The following is a 12,132-nucleotide window of genomic DNA, read 5'->3' as shown; positions in this document are numbered from 1 at the left end:
TTTTTGGTTGAATCCATTTTAACGTGTGATCAATTAAAAATGATATCACAATAGTGATTAGCTGAAATTTCTTTTAAGTCTACTAATGGTGAGGAATGCTAAATAACAATTACTGATCGTGTGATATTTGTGTCATACGACAAGCAGCGTGGATTGCAAAGGTTGACCAAACATTCAATTATAAATCAGCAAATCTAAAGGGTTATGATTTTGGTTGTAAATATGATTATTTAATTCATGCAGTTATCTATAGTAGTAATAGTATTTATTATAATTGGTGATCATAACATGAAATCTATTTTTAAAAAAGCAGTTATCAGGAAACAGAAGAAAAACGTACAAAATTATAACAATAAATCACAATTAATGTTATTGTTCTTAAAAGCGTTAATTAACAAGCACAAATAGATTACAGAATGGTCCAAAGAGATCATAATATGAATATTACAGAAGAGTGTAACAAAAAACAACGCAATTCCCAAATCCCCATTTCACCGAGTTAAATTAGAAAAACCAAAGAAATTCTACAATCTGAACAATGTGCGTTTCAACGAAAACTTTTGCTGTTAAAGTAATGTCTGAAAATGGAAATGTAATAAAATTTGGACAATATGAAATTATTTTTTTATTTATTTTGTTCTTTCCAGCATTTAGATGGTAACAAAAAATTTGAGCGAGTCACAAGTTGGCTAGTAACAATATAAATGAAAGTTATGGATTAATCTTTTTTATAATGGTTGAAATAATTTTTTTGTTTGTTTGTTGCTTTAGGTCTCTTCCAACACAATTGAGGTTATATGAGAGCCCTGAAACAAAAACAAGCAATCTAACAAAATAGTACAAATTTCAATCAATCATAACCTAAAGATATCTTAAGCTAATTTAAAAACCAAGAACAAAAGGCAGAGGATTTACAGGAAAAAAATATCCTGTCAAAATACAATCAAAACAAGAAGCAGGATAGGCTAGTAAAGAGAAGAAGAACGCATCACTATCGGATGTACACCATGCGAACATCATAGGTATACGATTCAAGGGTGATGCTCCCATCCAACCACCCGCGGTTGAAATAAGGTGTCTTACCAAGTAGAGATACTCTAATAAGCCTAAAGGGAAAAAAGTAAAAGATAAACAATTGATTTTGTCTTTCCCTTTTAAACCTGTAGAAAGCAAAATGTTAGCAGGGAATAATAAAAGTTACAATGCTGAAACCAAAGGTAGTGTTGACATTGAACTTGATTGTTAAGATAGTTGAAAACAATAATGAAGTCGTCTACTTGCAGCACTTTTAGGCCATATGTACAAGAGAGAGAAAGACAACAAGGCAAGTTCGAAGAAATATCTGAACTGGATTCCTGCAACAATGTAGCTGTAAGTCTAATATGAGACCAATAAAAAAAGTACACCCTTCATCACGGCATCCTAAAATGCACCACTTTCGCTCTTCATGACTTTAAATAAATATCAAACAAGGATCTGATGTCAACAGGAATCAACCATGTTGTCCAACCAAGCAAATTTGGGGTATATAACCTTGCCCAATAAAAAGAGTAAGACATCAGCGGACAGGGTCTGATAATGATACAAAGTTTTGTCAAATTTATTTAAAGAACATACCCAAACCATGGGATATTGGGACAGTATCATATGCAATTCTTGTAGCCAAAAGGCTAGACTTTTTGGACCATGAGTTATTACTTTGTTCATCACAGGAATGGAATAGGAAATAATATTAATAATGTGAAAAGATGTCAAAAAGACAAAATAAGCATATGAAGATATTAGAAAATCGATAAAATATTAGACAGCACACTTTTTAAACAATTTATCCTATGGTTAAATGTACAATATCTTTGTCATACACAGCATTAAATAAAAATAATGCAGGAAACACCTTGATAGGAAATGCTCCAAAGTCAGACATAGGGAGAGAGCAGGGACGCCAAGTCATTACCTATGCATAGTCAAGAGACGTAATGTACTAGTAGTAAGCAAACTCATTACTTAATGGAAGATAAAATAAAAACTAACTACATAATCTAAACCCAACAAACAATAAGAGGTATTAGACCATAAAAATATTGCTAGAGACAGATAAAATAAATGTAATGATTACTAGATTTCATTGATACTAGATTTGTTGAAAAATATGTTGATGTCAAAAAGAAAAGTATATATCTATTGGTTTACAAAATAGATAACGAGAGAAAAGCAAGAGTTTGTTTTTTTTTAAACCCCCAAAAAATAAAAACAATAACATTGAAATATTTTAGTTAGATAACAAAAAAGAAAATCCCAAAAAATTAACATATGAACCAAATAAGTGAAAAAAAAATAATCAAAGGCTTACAAAAGAAGTACACATTATCTTTTGGAAAAAAACACTTTTTGATAAGATATTTTTTTGTTTTGTTTTGTTTTTTTACGGGTTTTACGGCGCTTACAACACATTTAGATCTTATCAGCGCCAGTAAAAAGGAAGAAAATGGGATAGTAAAAAGTTATAGAATTACAATTAAAGCACCCAAGAAAAAGAAAGACAAAGGGGAACTGAGAACAAATAGGGATCAGATGTAGATTCCAAGAGCATACCACCAATGTACTTAGTTTGAGATCACCCATTAGTCTCATCCGGCCAAAAGCACAAGATCCAACAGAGAGGAATACACTCAAATGCTTACATTCATACAAAATAACAAATATTATGATAATACATAACAGAGAGATTATTTACAAGGAAAATATATCATCTCCCAAAACAATAACTATGCATTTGACTGTTTCCCTCCCAGCCAGGACTCCGGCCAGGGTCGGGACAAAGCCAAGTAATCTCATTCCAAGGCAAAGACAGAAAGCATGTTGGAAAATAGATATAATGGGATAGAAGACACAGTAAGTCCTGGGAGGTCAGGAACCCCATCCAGTTTGATAAGATACATCCAATGTACAGTGGTATAGAATAAATACTACAAATGGTAACAGAATACTTCTTTTAAAAGGTCCCATGATTTCATCCATTGTGAGCATGGATCACATAGATTAGTCTCCTTATTAAAAAAAAAAAAAGTCTTCTATTTGTCAGATTTGGTTCCAGCAAAAAGTGGACTACTTTGGAACACTTTGAAAGAAGCAAAATATTGTAAAAGAAATATTATATAGGAATACAGTGGTAGTAGGAGAAAGTAGAAAAGTAAAACAGTGATCCTATTTGTATATAATTATGAAGGGCTATTCATAAATTGGAAAAGAATCCATATTATTGATAGTCAGCAGTTTTCAATGAATTATTTTATTCTTAATAATAACGCGTGGCAGATGGTATAATCCTGGATCAATATGTGTAAAAACTGTAAATCTTTCTGTGAAACTATCCATCTTATTACATATAATATATGTGATATATTTATATATCTGACCATTCACAACATTGCATGATATTACTTTGAGTTGAAGTATAAATGTGTAAAAGTAATTGAAAAAAAAAAACAGCCAACCCCCCCCCCTTTAAAAAAAAAAAAAAAAAAAAAAAAAACAATAGGCAATGTCAAGTCAATTTCATAAATTTGTGATCTTTAACATTAATACAGACTGTGGTGAATTTTTTTTCTTTTCTTATATCTTTTTTTTATGAATATGTTCCTGTAACATAAAGATTGACAGAAGAGTATGTGTGTGTATGAGTGTATGTTATGTGTGTGTGTTTGTGTATGTTATTGTGTGTAATGTGTAAGTAATGTATTCATGAGTGAATGATTGTAACTTTTTTCTTTTTCTCTGTGTTTTGAGACTTAAGTAAATTCGGATGTATCAGTAATTTCTAAGCAATTACTACATACCAAGACAATTCAAATGTTTATGAGAGGAAAATTAACATTGGACTAATTGAAATAAAACTTATCTATTTGCTAAAATATATCAATCACTTCATTTGATGATGGACCCAAAAAGAGATATCATTTCTATCCTACCTACCTCAGAGGACCCAACGGAATATTCAACAGATTAGGTCACAAAAACATGTGATAGAAGCATTAAAAAAAATAATAATAAAAAAATGACAAAATTATTTTCTATTTATTTGGAAACAAAAAAGATGGGGTTTTTTTTAATGAGTGGTTAAATATTGATTACGTATTGGTTAAAAATGAAAATAAAGATTAAAATTGCGTAATTAATTTAATCTCATTTGTACTTTATATTTTTTTTGAAGATCCAACAACGAATGTATTAATTAAAAACAATAGAGAAATAGATTACTAATAATTTCCAAATCATAAAAACAAGTATTATTTACTTGTGGAAAAAACAAACATTAGAAAAATAACGAACTAAAAACAAAGCAAAAACCTAAATCATCCCATTAAAATATTTAAAAATTAGGAAGCTGTGAGAAAATAAAATTGCCTTTTGATGAATAAGGCAAGAGATACTTTAAGTGTAAAAAATGATAAAGGCAAGATATTGTACATCATTTACTTTTCCCATCTTGATACTACACACATAATTAATTTTTGTTTAATATTAGATAAAAGTTTATGGTGATATAAAAGTTAACTATGAGTAATTTTGTTGTGGAGGCAGTGAAAAAAGGTTATTTTCCAGTCTCAGGTGATGCTATTTTGCTTTTATTTTTATGAATGTAACAGCCCACGCAACACTTTTAGGTCATATTAACACCAAAACAAAGAAGCGAAAATCCTACTGCAGTCCCCTTGAGTGCAAGGAGGCTTTTGTGTTTCATATATTCCAAAAAAATGTAAACCATTTGTTTATAAAATAAAACATTGCAGTACCATAAACATCAGACTTTCTTTACTCAATAGTAGTTTCTATGCTGCTTAATACTGGCAGCTAATTATTATTGTCAATTTATTGTCAACTGCTGTGTTTCAATTGAAATTCAGACTTAAGTTATGTAAATTGTTCAAGAAATAGGAGATAATGTTTTCTCCAGCATAATAAAAATTATCACAACTCAGAAAAAATTAAAATCAAAATGAAATATTGCAGCAATGATACTTCAATACACAGTCGAATATTCTACATCATGTCTAAATAAATAAACCGAGAAATAAATATACGATTATTTATTGATACATCGACAAGAAATATACCCAAATAGAACAAAATGAAAAATATTGCAAATAAAAAGGTTTTAGCAATCACAAGTTAAGACTTAAAGGGTCCACAAACGATGTAAGTAAACAAAAATCCAATCTTAAGCTGTACAAAAATTTGAATAAAAGAAAGTGTGAAATATTTGCAATATAAATATATAAATATTGGTAACCAGAAAAACAGTTCACTGCATAGCACAACTTGAATTTTACAAATTGTAAACTAGAAAATTCAGAAATATAGGTTACCACTTCCATACATAACAAAACAAAAATCTTTTTAAGAATTGGTCAGAAAAAAACTTACTTCAATCATCAATAAATTATGATGATCCAGATTTGCCGAAAGAATTAAACCTGCGACTTCAAAGCAGTTTCAAGTTTAAGTATATTTGTCAAATTGGGAGTCATCTTATTTTATCAATATATAAAAGTTTTCTGGTAAGAATTTTAAATTGTCTTTGTCTTTGTTCAGCACACGACATGGCATAAATAAATGCAAAGACAATAACAATAATATCATGACAAGTACCAATGATATTAAATCATAATATGAGTAGTCAAAAGCAGTAGTTGATAGGAGACAATGTTACAATACTATCCATGAGTAAATAGATGTAATCTTATGAAAACATGTACCCTATATACGATATGTGATTGATAACAGGTAGCAGTGGTCAGTTATTTTCAACAATGATAATTCATTTGGAATTTATAAAAGTTTTAATAAAAGATATTTGATCTAAATTTGGAAGAAATTATATATATAAAAAAAATATAAAACCCCAACTTATTCCAAACCCAAAAGGTTCATTGAATGTATACAGACGATATTGAAATATTTCATTTTATCAAATCTTATAGGCTGTGTGATTTACTTATGATATTGAATCAAGGGGCAATTTCGGAAACATCATCATCATCATCATCACCATTGAAGCTTATTTTCTTCTAAATCTATACATTTTTGTGGATATTATCATCAGTTTCTAGCAAACTACTTAAACTCTAATGCGGCACAAGCTTGACACAAAGTGAACATCATTCATCTTTACAATTGGTTAGAACTGTCAGAATCCTTAAACTCTTTCGATTGCCTCCTTAGCAAAGCATCTTTCACCATTTTCCTCTTCTGGGTAGCGTCTGCAAGTCTCTGCATCAAATAGAAGAATAGATAAGCTAAAGTCAATGAAATTTAAACATCTTTAATACATATTAAAATAAATGTACTAATATGAGAGCTATGTAGTGAATCATGAAATGGACTTGCCTTTCATTAAGTAGGCAGTTAGTCTAAATTTTCATGAGTGTGACATTGTAAAAAGATGAAGATTATAACAATTCTTAAAATATAAATATTATATATATATATGAGTTGCAACTTACATTTTTTTCGATCTACCTACCTGCATGAATTAAAATTTACATGCATTTGTGTTTTTGTATGATTTTATGATTGCCTTAGGCATTGTTTATAGATTTAGGCAAGATACAGATTAACTGTGCAAGGTGCTTAATTGAAAAGCACCGTTTCACATGAACCGTTCCCATTTACCAGTATTCAAATTACCTGATTACTCAGATGGCCTTCGTGACTAAACACAAATCTATTTTGGTACCTATAACAGAATGAGCCAAACTTTCATTTCAATACTTGTCTAAAAATTGTCTTCTATTTTTACACAATAATAGACATAAAAATATACACAGTATTGCGATTCATAACAAGAAATAAGCGGCTTATGATATTGAATGATAAAACCGGTAGAAAAAACTCTGTCATAGACAAATTGTTCCAATCAAATGGCTGTTCTAAGTGAGTGTTTTCTAATTAACGGCTTGTACTGTATTAAGTTGTTCAAAATGCCTGAATTAAAAAAACCCAAAAAAACTGATGACACAAAATATATTTGATGATACCACATCATCTCATTTGGCAGAGAAACCTAATTTTGTTCTTAAAGCCCGGCAAGATGAAAACAGGAAGATATATTTTAAGGTTAGAGCAATTAGAACCCTTACTGTAAAAGGTTAGTTATAACTGCAAGTTTCCAATATGGCTTCGGGGAAAAAGTTTTTAAAATTTGTGTATTTTATATAGCAATTCAAATTTCATTTTAATTAATAATCATCTTTTGGAAATATTTATTGTTTGATCAACATTTACTAACTTAATGCATCAAATAAATTTCCAGTAATGAAGTGTTAAAGAGTCAAAGTTGTTGTTTTTTACAGTACCAAAATATCCTTGCAGGAAAATAAAGATGATGCTTATTTAAAAAAATGCAGATTATAAAATGAATTAAATAGATTTTTTTTAAATGTATAAAATGTGATGAATAAGAAAAAAACAATTTGTAGAGAAGTGTGTGAAAAAAAATAGATCAAACTCGAGTCATTTGCCTTTGAAATTGACTTTTATCATATTAAAATAAAACACCAAATAAAAAATTGTTGGAGGCTATGCAAGTAAGAATTTCACATAGCGCAAGAGAAAAAAAAAGCACACACAAAAAGCAAAAACATTAAAAAAAAAAAAAAACTTAACAAAGAAACGAAAAAAAAATGTCATGTTTGTAGTAAATTAAATCATTCTTCATTCTTTGATGTTCAATATCACCTCCAACAATTTTTTATTTTATATTTTATTTTGACAAAAGTCAATTAAAAAAGGAAAATGACTGGAATTTTATCTTTATGTTGCCCTACACACTTCCCTATAATTTTTCTTTTTTGTTGTTCATCACACTTTATATATTTTAAAAAGTGTCTTTAATAACAAGTTCGCTTTATAATCTGCATCTGTGAAAATAAACATCATCATTATTCTCCTTCTCCTCTTCCCCCTTTCTGCTCCACCTCATCAACATCATCATCATCATCCTTATCGCCATCAGCATTGTCATCATCATAGTCATTAATATAATTATTGTTATTGTACTCTTTGTGAAAAGTGTGAGACAATGTTAGGTTATCTTATACGTAGCTGAGTCTCTGAGAACTATTGGAAAGTACTTGTCGATAGCGTCCTATCCTAAGGGTAGCAAGCAATTGTTACTGTATAAACTCCGGGTCCTTGGACCTTATGTCTTAGAATGAATACTTGGTGAATATAAATACCCTGTCTGAAAAGGGCAACAACATACAAAGCTGTTTCTTATATGCATATCTTGTTTCAGATAAAATGAAGTCATTTTTTTCCCCACATAAATACAAGGTGCTGGTGCAGAATTTCACAGATATGGAAGAAACAAATAATTTGCTTTCCAAACAATCCCAAAGTCAACTGCAGTTAAGTATTGCTCAAAATTTCTTACTGTGCTGTGTCCTTAATAGGAAAATGTTGTGTTGGCTACTAGCAAAGTCATCCCTCACATACAATTCATTATAACTAAAAATAAAATTACACTCTTAAGATAGAAGACTCATCCTGCCTCTTCAAACTGAAAATTGTATATACCATATGACCATTTTTCTTATCCTCTATCTCACGACGAACATGCCTACCTTTCTATACACAGACCAAAAAAAAGAAGAAACACACACACACACACACACACACACACACACACTCACATATGCACACTCACGCATACACATCACCTTGTTCAAGGACACTTGCATATCACCTAGTTCCAAGACATTTATCAATTTCATATCCTGCTCATGTAAGATTTAAAAATCAAATCCCTCATATCACTCAAAACTTTTCCCAGTTTCCACTATCCACTCCCTATAATTAATTCCATGCAATATATTAAAAAAAAAAAAAGAAAAAAAAAAAAAAAGAAAAGTTGAATACACCCTATATAAACGCATGCCATAAATAAATGAATATAGGAATACAAAGTGCAATAAGCCAGTAATTCTATACATTGATGCTCAGTAAAAAAAATAAAATAATAAGATTATTGTATATAGTGCAAATATAGATTATTTTTTTTTGCTGGATATAAATGGCCTTGAATGTCAACTGCTGAAAACAGGGAAAAGCATTATGTTAAGAATGTAAACCATATAACTACACTATGCTGCTACTAACCACTATCACTAGCCAGTCTGAGGCTGGAAGCTGATAGGATTCAAAATATATTAACTCTAAATGAATCCACACAACAAAATCTAAAAAAAAAGAAAAAGGCTCCACCGGCCAAGTACAAAGTTCAAAAAGCATAATTAATTTTAATTACATAGGTTTTAACAGTTCTTGTGACATTTTCAGATCTAATCAGAGTCTAAACAGGGATCTCGTATTGGGTGATATATATATATATATATATATATATATATATATAATATATATATATATATATATATATATATATATATAGGTAATATGGTTACAACATTTGCAAAGAGAGAATGGAAATAGTTTCGGAGAAAGTAACTTTTGTAGAAAGCTTCATGTTTTAAATAGAAATGTAACATCAATAATGTTAATTCAAAAATATGTAAAATTATCAAGAGTTTCCCTTTTCTTATAACCTACACTGATTATCTTTTATCGTTGGTAAATACCTAACAACTCTGACAACATTTCAAATTTAGTGGAAAACACAAAAACATGATTGAAACTTACCATATTGTCTCAACATTTTCTCTATTGTTATTTCTTATCGATTATTTAATTTGTGCATGAAAATAAAATTGAAAACGATTTGTTAAATTCACAAGCATTAAGCCTACAGTAAATATTGTATTTGTAATAGATATTTAAACCACAAAAAAAAGAGTATAGTGGATGCCCCTTTACAATAAAATCAGCACAAATTGCAGGTATTATCTATGTTGTAATATTTACAGGTTGTTATTCTGATATATATTAAATATATAATGAAGCAATCATCCTAGAATCAAGGGTTAATCTAAAATAAGCGTTGTCTGAAGTCAATTTAGAAACAAATCTAACTCTTGTATAATATAGATAAAACTCCATTTTCAAAACAACGAAAAGAGCATTCAATCTTGCACCTAACCAATGTGGAGAGGCGGAGAATAAAGGAGGGAAGATGAGGGGAATAGGTGAGTGACAGGGGGCTCAAATATCAGGAATTGCCTCAGGTCACTATTTCTTTTATTATTTTTGTTGTTGGTAGTTTAAAAAATATTTGCCAATTTCCCTCTAATCAATAACTGACAAGCCCCCATGTTAAAGTAATGAATGTCACGAAAAGAAAAGATTTTGTAAGATATTCAAAACAAATCATCTAATAATGACTATCACAGTTGCCCTCATACAGACTTTATTTGATGACCTGCTTTATCACATTTGTAACGGTAGACTCTTAAATTGAGTATTGCTGTTGATGGCATATTGATACATTTCATTATCCTTAGTCATAACACCATTTGCTTATTTCTAATTCATAAAAATCCCATGGTGCTTTGAGTGGAGTATTGTTTTAAAATTACCTGTGAAAAAAAGAGGGACAAACTTAACATAGGTGACAGTAAACAAAAAAGTCAACATCAATGAGGATCCTTCCATCCTTGTTTTAAAAGAAAAATAAAAAGAAGAAAACCAAGGCTATTCAACGTGAGGTTTCAGTATCTGTTGTGCGCATGTTACCCACTGTTTCAATCTGTTTTTCTTTGGGGTGAACCAAATGCCAAAATAAAACAATAAAACGACTTTAAAGTAAAGGAGACCAGATTTATACAATTTTGGAGAAGCATTTACTTCGATAAAAGCATATAAATTTAACAAGAATTTTGTAGCATAGACTACTCAACGTTCTGAAAGTGATCCACTCCATTCCATTGTAATACTGAGATTGAGACAATCGGTGACATATTTCTAAAAATAAAATATCATACAAATCTCACAAACATAGGGAGGGGGCTAAGGAAGTAGAGGGTATGAGAGAGATCAAATTCATCAATCCATCATTGTTGTTGATTTATCTTAAACGTGACATTTCTCTGTAGAGACATAAAAATTGAAAGAGGTGGGAAAAATTAACAAGGAGCAAACACTTCATAAACAAAAACACCTTTTACATGTTAGAATTGAGACTGAAGGTGATAATTGTAAGAGAAAGTTTCAAGGGTTCAGCACTGACCTAAGATTAATATTGAAAACCCAGTGATCTAAAATAAAATAGTATTCCAAAATCATCAAATTAAATTCTAGATTGTTTTCTGTTTTTAATTTGATTTTAAGCTCGATTTTCAAGATTTTATGGACTTTACGAAGTTGATAATTTGAGAAATTTAGTCAGAAAATTAATCATACATAAATAGATGCAATTTTTAACATTTCTGGTAAAAATTCTCAGTCTTGAGCAATATCAAAGAATTTTGCAAGCACTATATTTTTTGTCATGGCTGAGCAATAATGACCATCAACTAATAGTACCAAAAATTAATGTATAGTAGAATATCAATCTAAATAGCTAAAGTTAAACAAAAGCTCGATATGAGTTAGTAATATGGTTTTCAACTTTTAATTTTTTTTTCTATAATTATAATACTACGCACAGATGATAATTTAACAAGCCTGTCAGCTTAGCCACAAAAGTTTAATAAAAACTTTTTTATTATTTTTTTTTTTTTTTTGGTTTTTAATAATGTAGCTAAGAAGATTGTTCATAAACCAAAATGGCTATTGTGTATTTTGCCATTTGCTGGATAATTACATTCTTTAAAAAATATCCTGGAACTGATTCATGGCAAAATCCTATCATCAATCTCCTCCTCCTCCTCCTCCTCCTCCTTCTTCTTCTTCTTCTTCTTCTTCTTCTTCTTCTTCTTCTTCTTCTTCTTCTTCTTCTTCTTCTTCTTCTTCTTATTATTATTATTATTATTACTATTATTATTATCATCATCATCATCATAAACATCAATATTATTATTTTCATTATTATCAGTATTACTCCAATATAATTAAAGGTTTACAGCGGAATGTGTGATTGGTGACAGAGGACAGTAAACATAAAGTTATAATATTCAAGGTAAAATGTGAGGCTTACTCCTCAGTTTACCAAACCCCATAGTATGGTGGACAAGCCATACA

General features: G+C 29.7%; 1 protein-coding gene across 24 annotated transcripts in view; it reads right to left on the bottom strand.

Annotated features, from left to right (window-relative positions):
• Positions 1 to 208: 208 nt before the first annotated feature.
• The window catches only part of LOC144977087 (anoctamin-10-like), a 37,485-nt gene continuing 25,561 nt past the window's right edge, over positions 209 to 12,132 (bottom strand). For all 24 annotated transcript variants that reach the window (XM_078921872.1, XM_078921865.1, XM_078921870.1 and 21 more), the window contains one exon: positions 209 to 6,270. In XM_078921872.1, coding sequence (XP_078777998.1) covers positions 6,197 to 6,270 — 74 coding nt within the window. In that variant the 3' untranslated portion in view covers positions 209 to 6,196. The remainder of the gene's footprint in view (positions 6,271 to 12,132) is intronic.

Source organism: Berghia stephanieae, chromosome 7 (assembly GCF_034508935.2).
Source record: "Berghia stephanieae isolate SIO BIC M18660-M18661 chromosome 7, UCSD_Bste_1.3, whole genome shotgun sequence".
In the NCBI taxonomy this organism is placed as follows: Eukaryota; Metazoa; Mollusca; class Gastropoda; order Nudibranchia; family Aeolidiidae; genus Berghia; species Berghia stephanieae.
Note: the sequence above shows the minus strand (reverse complement) of the source record. Positions and strands in the feature narration are given on the sequence as shown.